The sequence below is a fragment of the Triticum aestivum genome, chromosome 3A (assembly GCF_018294505.1).
Source record: "Triticum aestivum cultivar Chinese Spring chromosome 3A, IWGSC CS RefSeq v2.1, whole genome shotgun sequence".
Lineage (NCBI taxonomy): Eukaryota > Viridiplantae > Streptophyta > Magnoliopsida > Poales > Poaceae > Triticum > Triticum aestivum.
In genome coordinates, this window is record NC_057800.1 from 51,738,904 (window position 1) to 51,762,504 (window position 23,601).

The following is a 23,601-nucleotide window of genomic DNA, read 5'->3' on the forward strand; positions in this document are numbered from 1 at the left end:
CGTCGACGCCTCGTTCTGCCAGTGGTAGTGGTCACTCAGTGATCTAGAGATCCTGATATTTTTTTTTTTATGTTTAAGGGGCTCTGTAATACATTCGGAAGGGCAAACACAGGGTGTACGTCGTCCTCCACGCATGCGGCCGGGTGGCCATGGACGTGGTCGGCTCACGGCAACATATAACCCGCTGGCCCCGGCGCCTCGATCGGTGCACGGAGAGGAACGGCTGCTCCTTTTCGTCGTCGCCTTGTTGTCTTGACTGACTCTCGGTGCCCCACTGCCATTGCGCCGTACGGTACGGTAGTATATATGCACACCCAGGTCCTTCCTGGCCACACAACGCATACACACATAGAGGTCCCGCTGCTTTCTCAACTCCCGATCTTCAGGGTACTATAGCCGCTTACGATGGGCTTTCTCGGAGCCGGCATGGCGACGGCGGCGGCGACGGAGGAGGACACGACGCGGTTGTGCGACCTCCCGGAGGCGTGCGTGGCGTACGTGCTCGCGCTCACCTCCCCGCGGGACGCGTGCCGCTGCGCCGCCGTGTCGCCCTGCTTCCGCGACGCGGCCGAGTCGGACGTCGTCTGGGCGCGCTTCCTCCCGCCGGACTACCGCGCCATCCTCCAGCTGCACCAGGCGCCGGCGCGGAGCCTCCCTCTCTCGCGCTCCGGCTCCACGGCGGGGGCGGCGTCGCCGTCGGGCTCGAGCAAGAAGGAGGCCTTCCTCGGGCTCACCGACGCGGCCGTGCTGGTGGACGGCGGCGGCATGGCGGTGTGGCTGGCCAGGGGGAGCGGGGCCAAGTGCGTGGCGCTGTCGGCGAGGAGGCTCAGCCTGCCGTGGGAGGACGGCGAGTTCAGCTGGAGGTGGACGCCCCACCGGCTCTCCAGGTACGTACAAACATCCACGTCCATCCTTGTTAGATTCTGCTCCTTTCTCCTCACTACTCCCGATCTACGAACTCGATTGCCATCTTTAACTTTAATTGGTTGCTAATCTACTACTAGTAGAACACAAACACACCAATTACTAGTCTACCATGCATGCCTGAATCTTCTCTTGTGTCGTTATGCCTATTTCATTTCCTTCAAACCAGGCTGCAGCCAAGTCCAACGGTGAGACTTGTTCGGAAATTCACGTCCACAAACTATGCCATCATCTTAAAAAGAAACTATGCAATCGTTTTCTCCGACAGCGTCGTAGAAGGCAGAAATCACCGTTGCCGGGCAGGATTAATTAAGCAAGTCCATGCGCGTGCGTGTGGCTACGATCTACTTACAAAGTCAACTCCACAGGCCACCGCACCCGACGACTCCCCAAATAATTTGGCATCCATCACCAGTTGATCACTCGTCAACTTGCGCACGTCGCCGTGGACGAATTTTTTTTCCAGAGCTTTGCGTGTTGATTCATTAAGTTAGGGAAGAAACAGTTACAAAGATTTTTAATGGTACAAACTCAGAGTCAGAGCCACCAATACCACCGATACACTATTCATTGGTAATCGTATCCTAGCTGTGTGCATCACATGATCGACGTGGATCGTTGCCGGCAAGTTTGCCATTCTATTATAAGATTATTAAATTGTGATACTACCAGTAGTGTCCTTGTGCTGATATTGACTATTATAGTATTATTAGCTCGCTGGCTTTCTTTTTGAGAAAATAAGCAGCTTGCTTATACCACGCGCTTTCTCCATTTGTGTCTGATTTGTTGTTCTACATAAGTACAAATCATCTCTAATAAACTTTGACTGACTGACTAAGTGTCACTGATTCAAATGGTTAGCAATGCTTTTTACGTTATTTGTTAGCTTCTTTTTTTGCGTATATACGTTATTTGTTAACTTCCTGTACATAGAGAGAGGTGCTCATTGTTGCATCGCCACAAGAAGTTAAAAAATTACTACAGTATGGAGTTTGATCTTGAATTCTTTATCTGCTGAAGAAATCATTCCGCGCACCCAAATGGATTTGATTGTAAAATTTGCAATAATCTCTGCCCTATAAATATATCAGGTTCGCGGACGTGGCCCAGCTGGAGGACTACACGTGCCTGGACATCTACGGCCGGCTCCCCACAGCCGCGCTGACGCCGGCCACCGCCTATGCAGCGTACCTTGTCTTCGTCACCACGGACGCCCACCGCGGCCTGAGCTTCCCGGACCAGGAGACAACGATTAGCGTGGGCGGCAGTGCCCCATCCCGCCATACCGTGTGCCTCCGCCCCGACGCCGCCGAGGCACGCAGGTTCAGAGGCGGGAAAGGTACGGACGGCGTCGACGTGAGGGGGCCTGCGCTGCGCGGCGACGGGTGGTGGGAGATAGAGATGGGGCGGCTGCGCACCGGCAACGAGGCAGTGGCGGGGGAGGAGGTGGCGGTGAGCTTTGAGATGCTGGGGTGGTACCACAAGCGTGGGCTCGTCGTGGAAGGCGTCGAGTTCAGGCCCCTATGATCAAATCGATGTCGGAGATGACCTCAAGTTAATACGGATGTGTACATACCCGTGAAAAAGAATACGGATGTGTATGTCGTTTGCACTCTGCGCTGAATGCCGGTACATCAGTCGATGAGCTAGCACGCGGTTTGCGTGCAGTTTGTGAATAGTAATTTGAGCAACTTTATTTTGAGTGTCCAGTGTCTTAACTAGTGATATCAGAGGCTTATTCTTCTTACTTTTCTGCATTGCATCAGAGACATTTTTTTACGAACATGGCATGGGCGTATACGCTCATATACACGCTCAAACACTTACTCATATGAATGCACTTATCTCTATGAGCACATTTGAAAGAGTTACCTAACGGGTCTAGAGGCTGACGAAGTCTCTCTACCGATGAAAACCTCGCCTCCCACTTGAATATGAAAGAATATCCTGCCTTTATGAGACACATGTGTCAAACTTAGGGTTTGATCCCTATGGACCGAGGAGTGAATTAATGGTACCATGCACTCTTTACGGTTAACAAACATATTCATGTAATGATCCCATGTACTCTAGAGTCTACGAGTAATACCTGTAATAACCCATATTTTTGGGTTATTAATTTAAATTAAGATGATTAATTAAATTTCTATTATTGTTTAACAGAAAATATTGGGAAAATAAGATATGCTAGATTATTGATTCAAGTGATTAAAATAGAACTGTAATTTTTGCATGCATAAAATATTAAATGGATATAATTACACACTAAGTAAGTATGTATATGTGCACATAGACTAGCATCCATGCACTCACGTTATGGCATTAGCATGCAAAGTAATACAAATTAGTGGGTAGTAGAGGCTAGCTAGTAATGAGAAGATGGCCAAATACTAGAAGATGTGCATGCATGTAATGATGAGAATGCACACGTATGTACTATGCTTACAAAGCTAAGTAAAATCCTATGCATGAGAGGGCCAACGTGGCCTGGTACTAGATGAAGCTAGGTTGTGCTGGCAGCACCCTTAGATATTTAGGACCAAGAAATTTCTACGTGGAGGTTTTGTATAGTGGTCAGGTTTGTTTGGCTTTTGCACAAGCAAAAGGGGCAGCAGTTCGAAGGGTCAAGGGGCAAGGGTCAAAGGCCATTGCGGCTTGATCTTTTACCAGGTTCTCCATGTAGACCAATGCATGCTTGCCACGTAATAGGTAGAGTCCAGATGATCGTTTGCTTCAAGAACAGCTCGGCTGAGTTCACTCTGGGCTCACCATCTATAAATAGCTGCTGCTACTCGTTTTGCACATCCTCATCACCAAGAGTGGGAGCATGAGAGAAATAGAGCATACCAGCGGAGAGAGAGCGAAGAGAAGAGAGATGAAGAATATAAGTATGCATGCGTCCATGTTTGAAGATATATAGATCGTGTAGATGCTGCTGGAGGGAAGAACGGAGCCATACGTCAGAAGAATATTAGTATATGAGTGTTCGTCAGATTCTATACAAAGATGATGGAGTATTGGAGTTTCATCTTCTAGCAAAATATTATTCTAAAGGACAAATCATATTATCCGAGGCAAGTGGTTACTTTGCTAACTCCTTGAATCCTATCTTATTGTTGTCTCCTGTGATCATCGTTCTGATTATGTTGCTAGACCTTGAATCTTATTTATCCTTTGTTGATTCCTGTTTTATTTGAGGACATGTTGTCCTTGATAATCCATTTGTTGAAGGACATGTTGTCCTTGATGATCCATTTGTTGATGGAAAGTCTGATACGAGAGGAACTCATGTAAAGGCATGGGTTTATTGTCTTGGCTGATATTTCAGTGATCCTATATAGCTGATCCAGCCCCATGTCATATTCTGTCCATCTATATTGGTGTCACGACGGCAAACGTATTGTACCGGTCATAGTTCAGGTATGGGACTGTCTGAGTTCTCCACTAAGGACGGACCTTCACTGGTAGAAAAAGGGCCTATAGTCCCGGTTCGTAAGGGCCTTTAGTCTCGGTTCCTGAACCGAGACTAAAGTGTCGGTACTAATGCCCTGTACCTTTAGTCCCAGTTCAATCCAGAACCGGGACTGATGGGCCTCCATGTGGGCAGTGCGCAGAGCCCAGGCAGGAGACCCTTTAGTCCCGGTTGGTGGCACCAACCGGGACCAATAGGCATCCACGCGTCAGCATTTCTGTGGCTGGGGTTTTTTTGAAAGGGGGGGGAGTTGGGGGTTTTGGGGGGTTAATTTAGGTGTTTCATATATTGTGTTAGCTAGCTATAATTAATAGAGAGAAGTGTCCTCTCTTACGTCCGTGCTTGGTCGACGCTACGTACTATACATATGTATAGAGAGGACTAGACACGCTAGTTAGCTAGTAAGCAAACGAAGGAAACAGAAGATCCTCATGAACATATATGCATACAGAGAGAAGTGATATCGACCACCTCTCCTTCTCCGAGAGATTGGTCGAACAACAAGTTCTCGTATATCTATCCGACACTACCGGCTACATATATACAATAATTATCTCTTACAAATATAATCATACGGACTCATGGTCCACATAGTATTCTCCGTCTTCAGTGATCACTTGGTCAAGAAAGAATGCCGCCAATTCCTCTTGAATTGCTCGCATGCGAGCTGGTGCTAGGAGTTCTGTTGGAAATATGCCCTAGAGGCAATAATAAATTAGTTATTATTATATTTCCTTGTTCATGATAATTTATTATCCATGCTAGAATTGTATTGATAAGAAACTCAGATACATGTGTGGATACATAGACAACACCATGTCCCTAGTGAGCCTCTAGTTGACTAGCTCGTTGATCAATAGATGTTTACGGTTTCTTGACCATGGACATTGGATGTCATTGATAACGGGATCACATCATTAGGAGAATGATGTGATGGACAAGACCCAATCCTAAGCCTAGCACAAGATCATGTAGTTCATATGCTAAAGCTTTTCTAATGTCAAGTATCATTTCCTTAGACCATGAGATTGTGCAACTCCCAGATACCGTAGGAGTGCTTTGGGTGTACCAAACGTCACAACGTAATTGGGTGACTATAAAGGTGCACTACGGGTATCTTCGAAAGTGTCTGTTGGGTTGGCACGAATCGAGACTGGGATTTGTCACTCCGTGTGACGGAGAGGTATCTCTGGGCCCACTCGCTAGGACATCATCATAATGTGCACAATGTGATCAAGGAGTTGATCACGGGATGATGTGTTACGGAACGAGTAAAACAGACTTGCCGGTAACAAGATTGAACAAGGTATCGGGATACCGACGATCGAATCTCGGGCAAGTATCGTACCGCTAGACAAAGGGAATTGTATACGAGATTGATTAAGTCCTTGACATCGTGGTTCATCCGATGAGATCATCGTGGAACATGTGGGAGCCAACATGGGTATCCAGATCCCGCTGTTGGTTATTGACCGGAGAGTCATCTCGGTCATGTCTGCATGTCTCCTGAACCCGTAGGGTCTACACACTTAAGGTTCGGTGACGCTAGGGTTATAGAGATATTAGTATGCGGTAACCCAAAAGTTGTTCGGAGTCCCGGATGAGATCCCGGACGTCACGAGGAGTTCCGGAATGGTCCGGAGGTAAAGAATTATATATAGGAAGTGCTATTTCGGCCATCGGGACAAGTTTCGGGGTCACCGGTATTGTACCGGGACCACCGGAAGGGTCCCGGGGGTCCACCGGGTGGGGCCACCTGCCCCGGGGGGGCACATGGGCTGTAGGGGGTGCGCCTTGGCCTATATGGGCCAAGGGCACCAGCCCCAAGAGGCCCATGTGCGAAGAGAAGAGGGAAAGGAAGAGTCCTAAAGGGGGAAGGCACCTCCGAGGTGCCTTGGGGAGGAGGGACTCCTCCCTTGGCCGCACCCTTCCTTGGAGGAAGGGCCAAGGCTGCGCCCCCCCCCCTCTCCCTTGGCCCTATATATAGTGGGGGAAAGGGAGGGCAGCCATACATAAGCCCTGGCGCCTCCCTCTCCCTCCCATGACACATCTCCCTCCTCCCGCAGCGCTTGGCGAAGCCCTGTTGGAATCCCGCTACTTCCACCACCACGCCGTCGTGTTGTTGGATCTCCATCAACCTCTTCTCCCCCCTTGCTGGATTAAGAAGGAGGAGACGTCGCTGCTCCGTACGTGTGTTGAACGCGGAGGTGCCGTCCGTTCGGCGCTAGGATCATCGGTGATTTGGATCACGACGAGTACGACTCCATCAACCCCGTTCTCTTGAATGCTTCCGCGCGCGATCTACAAGGGTATGTGGATCCACTCCTCCCTCGTTGCTAGATGACTCCATAGATAGATCTTGGTGACACGTAGGAAAATTTTGAATTTATGCTACGTTCCCCAACAGTGGCATCATGAGCTAGGTCTATGCGTAGTTTCTATGCACGAGTAGAACACAAGGTAGTTGTGGGCGTTGATTTTGTTCAATATGCTTGCCGTTACTAGTCTTATCTTGATTCGGCGGCATCGTGGGATGAAGCGGCCCGGACCGACCTTACACGTGCTCTTACGTGAGACTGGTTCCACCGACTGACATGCACTAGTTGCATAAGGTGGCTAGCGGGTGTCTGTCTCTCCCACTTTAGTCGGATCGGATTCGATGAAAAGGGTCCTCATGAAGGGTAAATAGCAATTGGCATATCACGTTGTAGTTTTTGCGTAGGTAAGAAACGTTCTTGCTAGAAACCCTTAGCAGCCACGTAAAACATGCAAACAACAATTAGAGGACGTCTAACTTGTTTTTGCAGGGTATGCTATGTCATGTGATATGGCCAAAGGATGTGATGAATGATATATGTGATGTATGAGATGATCATGTTCTTGTAAAAGGAATCACGACTTGCATGTCGATGAGTATGACAACCGGCAGGAGCCATAGGAGTTGTCTTTATTTAGTTATGACCTGCGTGTCAACTTAAATGTCATGTAATTACTTTACTTTATTGCTAACCGTTAGCTGTAGAAGTAGAAGTAATAGTTGGCGAGACAACTTCATGAAGACACGATGATGGAGATCATGGTGTCATGCCGGTGACGATGATGATCATGGAGCCCCGAAGATGGAGATCAAAAGGAGCTATATGATATTGGCCATATCATGTCACTATTTGATTGCATGTGATGTTTATCATGTTTATACATCTTATTTGCTTAGAACGACGGTAGTAAATAAGATGATCCCTCGTTAAAATTTCAAGAAAGTGTTCCCCCTAACTGTGCACCGTTGCGACAGTTCGTTCGTTTCTAAGCACCATGTGATGATCGGGTGTGATAGATTCCAACGTTCACATACAACGGTTGTAAGACAGATTTACACATGCAAACACTTAGGTTGACTTGACGAGCCTAGCATGTACAGACATGGCCTCGGAACACAGAAGACCGAAAGGTCGAGCATGAGTCGTATAGAAGATACGATCAACATGAAGATGTTCACCGATGTTGACTAGTCTGTCTCACGTGATGATCGGACACGGCCTAATTGACTCGGATCATGTAATCACTTAGATGACTAGAGGGATGTCTATCTGAGTGGGAGTTCATAAGATGAACTTGTTTATCCTGAACATAGTCAAAAGGATTTTGCAAATTGTGTCGTAGCTCGCGCTTTAGTTCTACTGTTTAGATATGTTCCTAGAGAAAATTTTAGTTGAAAGTTGATAGTAGCAATTATGCGGACTAGGTCCGTAAACTGAGGATTGTCCTCATTGCTTCTTAGAAGGCTTATGTCCTTAATGCACCGCTCAGTGTGCTGAACCTCGAACGTCGTCTGTGGATGTTGCGAACATCTGACATACACGTTTTGATAACTACGTGATAGTTCAGTTGAACGGTTTAGAGTTGAGGCACCGAAGACGTTTTTAAAACGTCGCAAAACATATGAGATGTTTTGAGGGCTGAAATTGGGATTTCAGGCTCGTGCCCACGTCAAGAGGTATAAGACCTCCACGATTTTCTCAGCCTGCAAACTGAGGAGAAAAGCTCAATTGTTGAGCTAGTGCTCAGATTGTCTGAGTACAACAATCATTTGAATCAAGTGGGAGTTGATCTTCCAGATAAGATAGTGATGTTTCTCCGAAGTCATTACCACCAAGCTGCTAGAGCTTCGTGATGAACTATAATATATCAGGGACATATATGATGATCCTTGAGATATTCGCGATGTTTGACACCACAAAAGTAGAAATCAAGAAGGAGCATCAATTGTTGATGGTTGGTGAAACCACTAGTTTCAAGAAGGGCAAGGGCAAGAAGGGATACTTCATGAAACGGCAATTCAGCTGCTGCTCTAGTGAAGAAACCCAAGGTTGAACCCAAACCCGAGACTAAGTGCTTCTGTAATAAGGGGAACAGCCACTGGAGCAGAATTACCCTAGATATTTGGTAGATGAGAAGGCTGGCAAGGTCGATAGAAGTATATTGGATATACATTGTGTTAATGTGTACTTTACTAGTACTCCTAGTAGCACCAGGGTATTAGATACCGGTTCAGTTGCTAAGTGTTAGTAACTCGAAATAAAAGCTACGGAATAAACGGAGACTAGCTAAAGGTGAGATGACGATATGTGTTGGAAGTATTTCCAAGGTTGATCAAATATCGTACGCTCCCTCTACCATCGAGATTGGTATTAAAACCTAAATAATTGTTATTTGGTGTTTGCGTTGAGCATAGACATGACTGGATTATGTCTATCGCAATACGGTTATTCATTTAAGGAGAATAATGGTTACTCTGTTTATTTGAATAATACCTTCAATGGTCTTGCACCTAAAATGAATGGTTCATTGAATCTCGATCATAGTGATACACATGTTCATGCCAAAAGATATAAGATAGTAATGATAGTACCACCTACTTGTGGCACTGCCACTTAAGTCATATCGGTATAAAACGCATGAAGAAGCTCCATGTTGATGGATCTTTGGGCTCACTCGTTTTTGAAAGGTTTGAGACATGCGAACCATGTCTATTGGTGTATATGCATGAAGAAACTCCATGCAAATGGACCGTTTGGACTCACTTGATTTTGAATCACTTGAGACATGCAAATCATACCACATGGGCAAGATGACTGAAAGCCTCGTTTTCAGTAAAATGGAACTAGAAAGCAACTTGTTGGAAGTAATACATTTTGATGTGTGCAATCCAATGAGTGCTGAGGCATGTAGTGGATATCGTTATGTTCTTACTTCACAGATGATTTGAGTAGATGTTGAGTATATTTACTTGATGAATCACGAGTCTGAATTATTGAAAGGTTCAAGTAATTTCAGGGTGAAGTTGAAAGATCGTCATGACAAGAGGATAAAAGATCTATGATATGATCATAGAGATGAATATTTGAATTACGAGTTTGGCACAGAATTAAGACTTTGTGGAAATTGTTTCACAACTAATACAGCCTGGAACACCATAGTGTGATGGGGTGTCCGAACATCATAACTGCACCCTATTGGATATGATGCATACCATGATGTCTCTTATCGAATTACCACGATAGTTTATGGGTTAGGCATTAGAGACAACCACATTCACTTTAAATAGGGCACCACGTAATTCCGATGAGATGACACCGTATGAACTATGGTTTAGAGAAACCTAAGCTGTCATTTCTTAAAAGTTTGGGGCTGCGACGCTTATGTGAAAAAGTTTCAGGCTGATAAGCTCGAACCCAAAGCGGATAAATGCATCTTCATAGGACACCCAAAACAGTTGGGTATACCTCCTGTCTCAGATTCGAAAGCAATAAGGGATTGTTTCTAGAATCGGGTTCTTTCTCGAGGAAAAGTTTCTCTCGAAAGAATTGAGTGGGAGGATGGTGGAGACTTGATGAGGTTATTGAACCGTCTCTTCAACTAGTGTGTGGCAGGGCACAGGAGTTGTTCCTGAGGCACCTACACCAATTGAAGTGGAAGCTTATGATAGTGATCATGAAACTTCAGATCAAGTCACTACCAAACCTCGTGGGATGACAAGGATGCGTACTACTTCAGAGTGGTACGTGATCATGTCTTGGAAGTCATGTTGCTAGACAACAATGAACCTACGAGCTATGGAGAAGCGATGGTGGGCCCGGATTCCAAAATGGCTTGAGGCCATATAATCCGAGAGAGGATCCATATATGAAAACAAAGTGTAGACTTTGGGAGAACAACTCGATGGTCGTAAGGCTGTTGAGTGCAGATGGATTTTAAAAGGAAGACGGACAATGATGGTAAATGTCACCATTAAGAAAGCTCGACTTGTCGTTAAGATGTTTTCCGACAAGTTCAAGGAGTTGACTACGATGAGACTTTCTCACTCGTAGCGATGCTAAGAGTCTGTTGGAATTATATTAGCGATTACTGTATTATTTATGAAATCTTGCAGATAGGATGTCAAAACATTGTTTCCTCGACGATTATCTTGAGGAAAGGTTGCATGTGATACAACCGGAAGGTTTTGTCAATCCTGAAAGATGCTAATAAGTATGCAAAGCTCCAGCAATCCTTCTAGGGACTGGAGTAAGCATCTCGGAGTTGGAATGTATGCTTTGATGATGATCAAAGATTTTGGGTTTATACAAAGTTTATGAGAAACTTGTATTTCCAAAGAAGTGAGTGGGAGCACTATAGAATTTCTGATAAATATATGTTGTTGACATATTGTTGATCAGAAATGACGTAGAATTTCTGGAAAGCATATAGGGTTATTTGGAAAGTGTTTTTCAATGGAAAGCCTGGATTAAGCTACTTAAAACATTGAGCATCAAGATCTATAAGGATAGATCAAAACGCTTAATGGTACTTTCAAATGAGCACATACCTTGACATGATCTTGAAGGTGTTCAAGATGGATCAGTCAAAGAAGGAGTTCTTGCCTGAGTTGTAAGGTATGAAGTTAAGACTTAACGCTCGACCACGGCAGAATAGAGAGAAAGGACGAAGGTCGTCCCCTATGCTTAAGACATAGGCTCTACAGTATGCTATGCTGTGTACTGCACCTAAAATGTGCCTTGCCATGAGTCAGTCAAGGGGTACAAGAGTGATCTAAGAATGGATCACAGGACAGCGGTCAAAATTATCCTTAGAGGAATAAGGGCATGTTTCTCAATTATGGAGGTGGTAAAAGAGTTCGTCGTAAAGGGTTACGCCGATGCAAACTTTAACACTAATCCAGATTATTCTGAGTAGTAAACTGGATTCGTATAGTAGAACAGTTATTTGGAATAGCTTCAAATAGAACATGGTAGCTGCATCTAGGAGATTCCATAGAGATTTGCGAAGTACATACGGATCTGAATGTTGCAGACCCGTTGACTAAAACCTCTCTCACAAGCAACATGATCAAACCAGAACTCATCGAGTGTTAATCACATGGTAATGTGAATTAGATTATTGACTCTAGTAAACTCTTTGGGTGTTAGTCACATGGGGATGTGACCTTGAGTGTTAATCACATATCGATGTGAACTGGATTATTGACTCTAGTGCAAGTGGGAGACTGTTGGAAATATTCCCTAGAGGCAATAATAAATTAGTTATTATTATATTTGCTTGTTCATGATAATCGTTTATTATCCATGCTAGAATTGTATTGATAGGAAACTCAGATACATGTGTGGATACATAGACAACACCATGTCCCTAGTGAGCCTCTAGTTGACTAGCTCGTTGATCAATAGATGGTTACGGTTTCCTGGCCATGGACATTGGATGTCATTGATAACGGGATCACATCATTAGGAGAATGATGTGATGGACAAGACCCAATCCTAAGCCTAGCACAAGATCATGTAGTTCGTATGCTAAAGCTTTTCTAATGTCAAGTATCATTTCCTTAGACCATGAGATTGTGCAACTCCCGGATACCGTAGGAGTGCTTTGGGTGTACCAAACGTCACAACGTAACTGGGTGACTATAAAGATGCACTACGGGTATCTCCGAAAGTGTCTGTTGGGTTGGCACGAATCGAGACTGGGATTTGTCACTCCGTGTGACGGAGAGGTATCTCTGGGCCCACTCGGTAGGACATCATCATAATGTGCACAATGTGATCAAGGAGTTGATCACGGGATGATGTGTTACGGAACGAGTAAAAGAGACTTGCCGGTAACGAGATTGAACAAGGTATCGGGATACCGACGATCGAATCTCGGGCAAGTATCGTACCGCTAGACAAAGGGAATTGTATACGGGATTGATTAAGTCCTTGACATCGTGGTTCATCCGATGAGATCATCGTGGAACATGTGGGATCCAACATGGGTATCCAGATCCCGCTGTTGGTTATTGACCGGAGAGTCATCTCGGTCATGTCTGCATGTCTCCTGAACCCGTAGGGTCTACACACTTAAGGTTCGGTGACGCTAGGGTTATAGAGATATTAGTATGCGGTAACCCGAAAGGTGTTCGGAGTCCCAGATGAGATCCCGGACGTCACGAGGAGTTCCGGAATGGTCCGGAGGTAAAGAATTATATATAGGAAGTGCTATTTTGGCCATCGGGACAAGTTTCGGGGTCACCGGTATTGTACCGGGACCACCGGAAGGGTCCCGGGGGTCCACCGGGTGGGGTCACCTGCCCCGGGGGGCCACATGGGCTGTAGGGGGTGCGCCTTGGCCTATATGGGCCAAGGGCACCAGCCCCAAGAGGCCCATGCGCCAAGAGAAGAGGGAAAGGAAGAGTCCTAAAGGGGGAAGGCACCTCCGAGGTGCCTTGGGGAGGAAGGACTCCTCCCTTGGCCGCACCCTTCCTTGGAGGAAGGGCCAAGGCTGCTCCCCCCCTCTCCCTTGGCCCTATATATAGTGGGGGAAAGGGAGGGCAGCCATACATAAGCCCTGGCGCCTCCCTCTCCCTCCCATGACACATCTCCCTCCTCCCGCAGCGCTTGGCGAAGCCCTGTTGGAATCCCGCTACTTCCACCACCACTCCGTCGTGTTGTTGGATCTCCATCAACCTCTCCTCCCCCCTTGCTGGATCAAGAAGGAGGAGATGTCGCTGCTCCGTACGTGTGTTGAACGCGGAGGTGCCGTCCGTTCGGCGCTAGGATCATCGGTGATTTGGATCACGACGAGTACGACTCCATCAACCCCGTTCTCTTGAATGCTTCCGTGCGCGATCTACAAGGGCATGTGGATCCACTCCTCCCTCGTTTCTAGATGACTCCATAGATAGATCTTGGTGACATGTAGGAAAATTTTGAATTTATGCTACGTTCCCCAACAAGTTCATCCCGCTTCCGAAACATCTAATTTGAAGCAGGGGGTCAATACATATATATATATGAATGAATGAAACTCAATATAAATGATGGTAATAAAATAAAATTATGAATGTTGTTATTTACGTACTTCATATTGTTCGTCAGAGTACCCTCCCCGCTCACAGGTCGTGTGGCGAATGGACTCGCAGACGTAGTATCCACAGAAATCATTTCTTTTTTCCTGCCACAACCACTTTACAAAAAATAGAGGTCAATCAAACTGATAAGCAAGAATGCTAAATGGTATTGATGAAACTAGCGCTTGAATCACTAGGAGATGCGCGGAACATGCTACTATAGTACTTACTTTCGGGTGTCTAAATTCCAGCTCCTTCGGCAGTCCCGGAACTGTTCTGGTGAATTTTCTCCAAACCTTGCCGGACAAAGAAAACAATTACTTGATATCAAGAAATGAACAAAGTTGCCAATATGGTGGATAATGATCGATTTAACTTACTTCTTGAGGATTTCAGTCATGTCCGCATACTCCTGGGGATCTTTTCGTTTAGAGTCCAAGACGGTTACTACTCCCTGCTCAAGCCTAATCTCTAGGAGAATATAGTGGAAACTGCACACGCATGCATAACTCATCAATTACATTACTATAACCTGGACTAATATATAAGGGAAACCGAATATGCACAAGACAGTAACACTCACTTGAAGTTGTAAGGAAAGAGTATTATATCTTTGTTTTCATTTTTTTTGAATGATCGTAGCAAGTTGGCCTCGGTATCTCCGGGACGATGTTGAACCTCAGTTGCATCTATGAGATATGTGTTAACGAACCCAATATCACCGATTTGTCTTTTCTTCAATTCGGCGATCTTCATTCTGCATAATATAGTGAGGATAATTATAATACATGCAATGAAAGAGATGAGCTATATAGAGAGACTTAATGACAGAAGTAGTAGTACTTACAGACAGTAGCAGGTGATCGTTGTTTTATCGAGGGCCAATTGATTGAAAAACTGATAGAACTCCTCAAATGGAATAGGCAACAGTTTAATTCCAACGAGGTCATGCTCCGGTTTAACTCTCGCATACAAAGTACTCCTCCCCCCAGACTCTCTGCAGATTTTCAAGTACCAATCATGTAATCTTCGCATCATCGTTGTTAAAGATTTTTCATCTTTGACGAGAGGCTTCCCGTACTCGTATCTGTGTATCTGCACCTCCATGGTATCATAATGTACATCGTCGGGCAGGTAATCGTCAACATTGCCATAACCGGGCACCATCCTCGGATCGACGATGTCGCTAGGCACCTTGAGGGGGGGGCACGATTGCTTCGCTTGTTCGCCGAGCTGGGCAATTTGTTTCCCAGCTGCTCGTCGTTCTTTCAGCCTTTGATCACTGACTGTACTTCCCGACTGCTCCGCTTCGGCCCATGTCTTTGCAATAATGCGCTCATAGTTGCCTTTCGGCAGAGACTTGGGCGGTTTTGCCAGGGCAGCCAGAGTGCGCTTCACTTTCACCGGATCTACCTTCTCCTCCGGAGGTGGATGTCTCTTTGCTCTCAACCCTTGAAACCAGTCATCCACTTCGGTTCGCGCGATCTCGGCGTTCTCCTCCGGGGTCCTCTCATATGGTAACTTCTCTGGAGTCTTCAGAGAAGGACCAAATCTGTATGTCCTCCTGCCTCTGGTTGTACTGCTAGACGCCGATCGAGCAGACGGAGCGGTTGTCTTCTTTACTTGCTTACGAGGTGGAGGAGAAGGACTACAACGCGCCGGAGCAGCTGGAGCGGCGGCAGGTCTCTTCCGCCCTTGCTGACGAGGCGGAGAAGGAGGAGGTTGGCTGCTCGGTCGCGTCGGCGCAGGCGGAGAAGGAGGCGGAGTGCCGCCACGCGCAGGAGAAGGAGCCGGCCGAGGGCCCTGATCGTCACTCGTCGGAGGAGGAGGCGGTGGAGGAGGCGGAGTGCCCTGACTCGCCGGAGGAGGAGGAGGAGGCGGAGGCGTCCAGTTCGGAAGGTTGATGAGCTCCTTCCGCCATAGGCATGGATTTCTTCAATACTTTGACACTAGGAAACCTCTCTCGACCCCTCGAACCCTCGACGACCCTGGAACCCTCGACCCCTAGACGACCCTGGAACCCTCGACCCTCGACCCTATAGAACCCTCGAACCCTCGACCCTGAAACCCTCGACCCTTGACCCCTTAACGACCCTCGACCCTCTACCCTAGTTCCCGACCCTCGACCCCTCGGCGGTCCTCGACACCCTCGTTCCCGATAAAAATTAAGAAGAAGAAGAAGAAGAAGAAGAAGAAGAAGAAGAAGAAGAAGAAGAAGAAGAAGAAGAAGAAGAAGAAGAAGAAGAAGAAGAAGAAAGAGGAGAAGAAGAAAGGAATAGCTAGAGGAGAAGATCAAAGAAAAAGAAGAAGAAGAAAAAGAGGAGAAGAAGAAAGGAATAGTGGAGAAGAAGAAAAAATAGAATATATTCTATTTTCTCTTCTTCTCCACTATTCGTTTCTTCTTCTCCTCTTCTTTTTCTTCTTTTTTCTTCTTCTTATTTATTTCTCCTCTTCTTCCTCTCCTCCTCTTCTTCTTATTTAGTTCTCTCGACCCCTCGTCCCTCTCTCGACCCCTCGACGACCTTCGTCCCTGATTACATTTTTTTCTCCCCTCGTCACCTCTCGACCTCTCGTCCCACTCTCGACCCCTCATCATCATCTATCACCCCCTCATTTTCTTTAGCATATATCCATGAACAAAATAATAATTCATATATAGAAAAAATGCTATATGAACATACATACATATGAGCATATACAGAGAGCATATACATAGCCAAATCCATATACAGAGAGCACATACATACATACATACATACATACATACATACATACATACATACATACATACATACATATGAGCATATACATACATACATAGCCATACATACATACATACATATATACATACATAGCCATACATATGAGCCTCTCAGCGGCGATGGTCAGAGCAACAGGGATCGATGGGAAGGGGGGAGCTCACTGGGGGCGCGACGGGGAGGAGGCCGGGGACGGGGAGGAGGCCGGCGACGGCGCGGGGCGACGGGGAGGGGGTCGGAGATGGCGCACGCAGCGACGAGGAGGAGGCCGGCGACGGCGCAAGCAGTGACGGGGACAAGTCCTGCGGCGGCGCGGGGCGACGGCGACGGGGAGCGGGCGACGACGGGCTCGGGGCGGCGACGACGACGGCGAACGGCCTGGGGGCGTCGGGGGCGAATGGGAGCGGTTGGCGAAATTTTCACAAGTGCTACCTTATATACCCAGAGCAATGGTCCCGGTTCGTGGCACGAACCGTGACCAATGCCCCCCTTTGGTCCCGGTTGGTGGCACCAACCGGGACCAAATGCCAATTTTCAGCAGCCCAAAGGGCGGGAAGCGGCGGCCTATGGTCCCCGTTGGTGGCACCAACCGGGACTAAAGGGGGGCATTGGTCACGGTTCGTGGACTAAAGGGGGGCATTGGTCACGGTTCGTGCCACGAACCGGGACCAATGCCCCCTTTAGTCCCGGTTGGTGCCACCAACCGGGACCAATGGCCTTGTGCTGCCCCGCGCCCAAAAGTTTAGTCCCACCTCGCTAGTTGAGAGGGCTCGGGAGTGGTTTATAAGCACTGCTGCGCCCACCCTCCTGAACTCCTCTCAACTGCAGGCTTTCGGGCCTAATCTGTCACTGCAATGCCTGTGGGCCTACTGGGCCCACTGCGGGCCTGAATCCTGGCCCATGGTAGGGTTTCTAGTCGTATTCAGGCCGTGGTGGCCCAGTAGGTGGCATTTTTTTGTTTTTTTGTTGCTTTATTTATTTTCTTTTGTTTTTGGTTTATTTTTTAATTCTTTATGCTTTTAGTTTTAGAAAAATTATAAACTTTTTGTTAATGCCATTAGTTTTCAAATTTGAAAATAATTTTTTAGTTTTCTTTGTTGATTTATTTATTTTATTTTGTGATTAACTTTACTATAAAAATAGTTTTTTCCTGTTTTTTTGATTTGTTTTTTGCATTATTGATTTTATTTTGTTTTTTGCTTTAATTTTTAATTCTGTTTGCTTTTAGGTTAGCAAAATTATAAACTTTCTGTTAGTGCCATTAGTTTTACAAAAATTATAAACTTTCTGTTAGTGCCATTAGTTTTCAAATTTGAAAACATTTTTTTAGTTTTTTTGCTTTCTTTGTTGCTTTATTTATTTTATTTTGTGATTAACTTTACTATAAAAATAGTTTTTTCCTATTTTTTTGATTTGTTTTTTGCATTATTTATTTTCTTCTGTTTTTTGCTTTAATTTTTAATTTTGTTTGCTTTTAGGTTAGCAAAATTATAAACTTTCTGTTAGTGCCATTAGTTTTAGAAAAATTATAAACTTTCTGTTAGTGCCATTAGTTTTCAAATTTGAATAGTTAAAATTTGAATTCTTTGAAAATTGTTTGAATCACAAGTTTGTGATTAACTTACTAAAAAAATGAGAATAGATGAAAGTTGAAAGTTTCTGTTAGTGCCATTAGTTTTAGAAAGTTGAAAGTTAAAAGTTGGCATGGGCCAGGGACTAATGGTCATGGTATTACGAGGGCCGAACCATAAGACATGAAAGCATTTCAAATGAACTCTGAAAAAGTTGAAAGTTGGGATGGTATCATAATTTCACCCACATATCATGTGCATGTACAAAACGGACAATGGTAGCATGTTCGTGTGTTACAAAGTTGCGGGAGAAAGGAGCGATGCTAGGGCATATTTCCAACAGGCATCCTTCCCGCGACCCTTAAACTGTCCATGCCATGCTAGAAGGAGCGATCATGTTGGTTCACAGAATTGCAAAATGTGGATGAACAAATCTTTGGATATCCTGAACCGGAGACGGAAGTACCCTCTGGAAAAACGGGTGGTGTACCAAAATAGTTGCACATCAATCTCTCATGCTCTGAACCCGTTCTCCCGATGAACTCACGGCCAAATAAGGGACCACCACGCTTTGACTTATTCCTCTTGTGCATTGCCCCTCGCATAGCACTGTCCTCTTCTTCGTTCATATCAAATTCCTCATCCGACGATGAATCATCCATGAAAGAGGAGTCGCACGAACTCATCTACAATGCGGAAATCACCGTCAAACTACACCTTCATGTCCGATAAAAAAACCCTCCTAGTTTGCAAGATTTTTTTTTCATTGCGGGAATTTGCTCGAACACGTTGTGGGCAAGGTGGAAGGAATCAACCAGCGGCGGGTCGGGATGTGTGCGGCGGCTGCAGACTTGAGATGGCGGGTGCCGGGTGGGCAATGGCTGCAGGTAGCCGCGTGGCTGCCGGAGGACTTTGCTTGCGTGGAGGCGCCGATGAAGGCAACACCCGAGAAACCGCTGGCTCGGCCGATTGCGGTGGTCGTGCGACATCACCTTTTTAGCTTCGGCGGCTGAAAACTGCTACAAGAAGGTGGCCGAGAGCTTGTACAACCATTACGGCAGCTGGAGCTCCGACAAATTTCCAAATCGGTCGCGCGATCTCGGCGGGGCACAATCAGATCGGCGTCGACTACGGCGGCGTGGTTGATGGCGGGAATAGGCAGCCGAGTCGGGTAGGCGGCGTCGCGTTTTGGGGCAAAAATCGCATGTGGACAGGCGGGCGAAAGTGAAATGAAGGTTTATTATATTACGTCTTTCATGTTACAAGTTGAAATGACATCGTATTCAAGATTTCTTTTCCCGACAAAGGGTGGATTTTATTACCTCAAAATGAAGCATCAAGTGAATACAACAGATAATGAGCAGACACCAGCCTCTGCATAGCTAAGATGCACAAAGACAACACAGACTAAACACACCGACAGATAGCAATGTCATACAAGACCAAAGCCATGCCTTAGCATGGAAAAAGAAGAAGAAGAAAAAAGCCGAAGCGGTCAAAACAGAGATCGACAAACTACAGTAACGATCTTATCCGCACTAATCTTCTCTTGACACCACAAGGACGGCGAAGTTCTTCAACAACAACGCCTTCAGAAAAGAAACAATGCTCAAACACCGTATTGAAGATGATTATTGCATCACAGTGTGCAGAACCACCAATCCTGATTTAAAAAAGAAGAATGATTGATGGTTGCAGTTGTCCCAGTCAGGATCTGATTTGCTTATCCAGAAGGCGACGATCCCAATGCCCATGCCCGCCTCCGTTACAAAGCTCCGACCCATCATCCATCGTCCATCACCAGTGCGGTATACACCCCGGTTGACTAGCGCTGATTTGCTCCCTCTCCAGCTCCGGCTCCCAGATCGAGACGGCGGCGGCGGCGGCGATGGGCGCCCACCCTTACGTGCCGGCGAGCCTGGACCTCCCGGGCTACGTGCCGCTGCGCCTCACCCAGCTCGAGATCCTCGGGGCCTACCTCGGCACCTCCCTCTTCGTCCTCGTCGCCGTCTGGCTCCTCTCCGGTAAAAACATTACCTTCCCCCAATCCCGCCCCAGTCGAGATCTCGCCGGCCGTCAGTCAGCTCACGCCTCCGCCTCCGCCTCCGCTGCGCAGGGAGATGCCGCAGGTTGTCCGGCACCGACCGCCTGCTCATGTGCTGGTGGGCGTTCACCGGCCTCACCCACATACTCATCGAGGGCCCCTTCGTCTTCACCCCCGATTTCTTCACCAAGACCAACCCCAACTTCTTCGACGAAGTCTGTAAGTTGATCTCCAGGCTGATTCTTTCACCAACAACAGTCCCAATTACTAGTCAAGTTTAGCTCCAAATCTGGATCGGTCAAGATGGAGTTCTTGAGGTCGTTGTGTCTGCTCTCGTGTTTGTCCAGGGAAGGAGTACAGCAAGGGTGACTCCAGGTACGTCGCCAGGGACACCGCCACCGTCACCGTCGAAGGAATCACGGCCGTGCTGAAAGGCCCTGCCTCGCTGCTCGCAGTGTACGTCTTCTCATCTTGGCTACGATGATGCTTCATACGAAGCAGCAGCAGCAGCAGCAGCTTGCTCTGTTTTCTGCATTTTTCAGACATGGTTCTGCAAATGGGCTTAACTGCGTAGGAAGCCCCACTAAGATTGCACACTTGATTATTCACCCCTTTCTTTCAGTAAGATGATAGTTCTCTTCGTCCTCTGAATCTACATTCACGAAAGTTCAGAATTTGATTTTGATAAACAATGCAAGTTCATAATTTTTTATGAAACGTGCTACCGGTGGATGCTTCAACAGAGCATACATTTGCAGTGTTGCTCAGATCCGCAAGTAGTGTGTTGGTCCTGTATTAACAACACTAGTGCTCTATGTTTGCATGATAGGATGCATGAAAGATAATGGAATTCTAACAGATTGCAGGATTCATGAAAGATGGAATCGGTTTTCATGTGTTTCTGGTGGACTGTTTTGCTGGCCCTGAAATAAACATGCATCGTGATGATTTGAGTATTTGACTGAAACTAGACGGTCCTGTTAGGGTTGGCATAGCACATTTTAGGCAAAATTGGAGTGTTTATCTGCCCAGTATTCTTTCAAAAGTATAAACTCCATCAGCTTAGTATTGTATTTTACAAAATGTAAGAACCACATGATGATTTTGCAGATTGATGTTCTTGCAGATAGTAGTTCTTGTTGAATAAATCAATGTGCAAACAAACGATTCGGTACCTTTTGTGTTTCTTGGTTTGCCTCAAATTTAGATAAGTTCGACCGCAAAGCATAGCAATACTAGGCACTAGCACTGTTTTTACTGAACCTGTTCCAGAGGTCTGAAGAATCTCTCCTCTTGACAATTTCAGTCTGAACTTGTTTATAAAAATGGCAAGCTCATTTTCTTGCCTAGTACACAAGTCCATCGTCGATATAGTTAATCTGAAATTTCAGTCCAGCTCCGCTGTTCAAACTTTTATGATGCACAAGCTTTACTTTCATCTTACCACGAGTTTTCTCATTGCAGCTATGCCATTGCATCACGCAAGTCCTACAGCCACATCCTCCAGTTCGCCGTGTGCCTCGGTCAGCTCTACGGATGCATCGTCTACTTCACCACCGCCTACTTGGACGGCTTCAACTTCTGGGCCAGTCCGTTCTACTTCTGGGCATATTTCATCGGCGCAAACAGTTCATGGGTTGTGATACCGTTGCTGATCGCCACAAGGAGCTGGAAGAGGATCTGCGCAGCGATTCATCAAAGTGAGAAGATCAAGACTAAGTAATTCCTGCAGCAGACAGGATTTGGTTGCAACCAGGACACACTGAACTTCTTATTTTACGGCTAGAAATTTGTTGGCTTATATTGTACCCTTTGCAAACTACATTGCCTGAAACAAGTATGTTGTACTACTGGATTGTGTTGTAACATCAAGGAGGGCGGCTGTTTATTGCTGCAAATGAAAATTATATGCCACCCTTGCATGGGCAATCACCATTGCACATACTATCAGGCAACTAGTAGTAAGAGGCCGGGTGTTGCTCATTATACTTTGTATCCGATTGAGACTATATTTTGAGTTAATAAAAGCACCTTTTATTTGGGGAAAAAAACTAACAGTCAGAGCTGCTAGTACATTGGCTCCATAGGTCCACTGCATTAAGCAAAACCTCTGAAATGCTACTACTGGGTCTGAAATGAAACTCTACCCTATCACACTAATCAGCAATCTTGCAGATGTCCTCGTACTCGACAGCCTCGAGAACTCTCCCATCATAGAGGCCCTTCTCAACCCGCAGTTTGGCGGAGAACTTCTCCGTGTCCACCGAGAGCAACCTCGCGTTCGATCCCCGGTAGGCGCCATTGACGATCCGCACAAGCCCGCCGATCCGCGGGACGACGGTCTCAAGCTCATCTTGGTCGACCCTGACGACATGATTGCTCTCCAGCATCTCGATCTCCCCGACGTACCTGTCTATCACCCTCTTCACCAGTCCCTTGTGCTTGTAGTAATGGTGCCCCTTCTCGGCTAGTGATTTGCTCATCACCTTGACCACGATGCCGGGGCACAGCCAGTGGTCCTTCCGGTTGCTCCGCTCCTTGGCCTTCGCCTCCTCCTCCATCAGATCATCAATGGCTGACCTCCTCGTACCCGTTGATTTCCCTGCGTCTTTCCCCTTGTTGTTGATCACCTCCTCCTCCTCTTCATCCAAGCCAAATTTCATCTCTGGCTTAACCTCAGGCGTTGCCGGAGCAGCGCGCCGGAGTGCGATCGCAACCTTCCCGGTTGCCTTGTTGAACTCTTCTTGATCAGCATCGACTTGTTCCGAATACGCTTCCTCAATCTTCCCGAGGTCGCCATTGTCATCACCATTGGCCTCGGCCATGGATTTCTTCTGGGCACGCTCGATCTGCCGGGCAATGACGAGCTCCTCGGACTGGACCCTCTTGCGCTTGAGCCCGGCCTTGGCGGCCTGCTCGGAGCCCCTGTCGACGTAGGCGATGAACCAGCCCTTGGGCGTGTGCTCGACCCTGGCGAGGCCCTGGCGGCCGAGGAACTGGACGAACTCGGAGAGCGTGGCCCAGCGCGTGGAGTTCATGTGCACGTGGCGGCGGTCGGCGACGAGCTCGTTGTAGACGACGGTGGCGGCGACGCGGGAGCCGCGGTGGCCGTGGCGGAGCAGGGCGAGGAACGCCTCGAGGAACTCGCCGGAGAAGCGCTCGTTGGCGCGGTCGGGGGCCTGGCCGAAGACGGCCATCTGCCGCCGGTGCGACTCCGACGAGCAGTGGCACTCGAAGCCGTTCTCGTCGCGGCACTGCTTCTCGCACACCTGGCAGTACCACCGCAGCTTCTGCAGCCCCTTGCCTTCATCCGGCTCGCCATTGCCTTCAGCTCGCTCTTCCCCATCCCGCCTGCGCTGCGCCGCCGGGGTACGTCGTGGGAGGAGGCGGCGTTCCTCTTCTCTTTTGTGGAGGGCTGGGAGGCGCCCGGCGGCCCGGTTTTGGGTCGG

General features: G+C 47.1%; 2 protein-coding genes and 1 pseudogene across 2 annotated transcripts; 2 read left to right on the forward strand and 1 right to left on the reverse strand.

The window, feature by feature from the left end:
• Nucleotides 1-353: 353 nt before the first annotated feature.
• On the forward strand, nt 354-2,618 carry LOC123057838 (F-box protein PP2-B10). Its single transcript, XM_044480719.1, has 2 exons — nt 354-887; nt 2,016-2,618. The coding sequence occupies exons 1-2, from the start codon at nt 406-408 to the stop codon at nt 2,449-2,451; spliced, it is 918 nt and encodes a 305-aa protein (XP_044336654.1). The 5' UTR covers nt 354-405; the 3' UTR covers nt 2,452-2,618.
• Nucleotides 2,619-19,834: 17,216 nt separating this feature from the next.
• Nucleotides 19,835-22,203, forward strand: LOC123060184 (probable 3-beta-hydroxysteroid-Delta(8),Delta(7)-isomerase). Its single transcript, XM_044482765.1, has 4 exons — nt 19,835-20,132; nt 20,225-20,371; nt 20,500-20,608; nt 21,617-22,203. The coding sequence occupies exons 1-4, from the start codon at nt 19,997-19,999 to the stop codon at nt 21,873-21,875; spliced, it is 651 nt and encodes a 216-aa protein (XP_044338700.1). The 5' UTR covers nt 19,835-19,996; the 3' UTR covers nt 21,876-22,203.
• Nucleotides 22,204-22,230: 27 nt separating this feature from the next.
• LOC123060183 (KIN17-like protein) lies at nt 22,231-23,498 on the reverse strand (annotated as a pseudogene).
• Between the last annotated feature and the right edge of the window lie 103 nt (nt 23,499-23,601).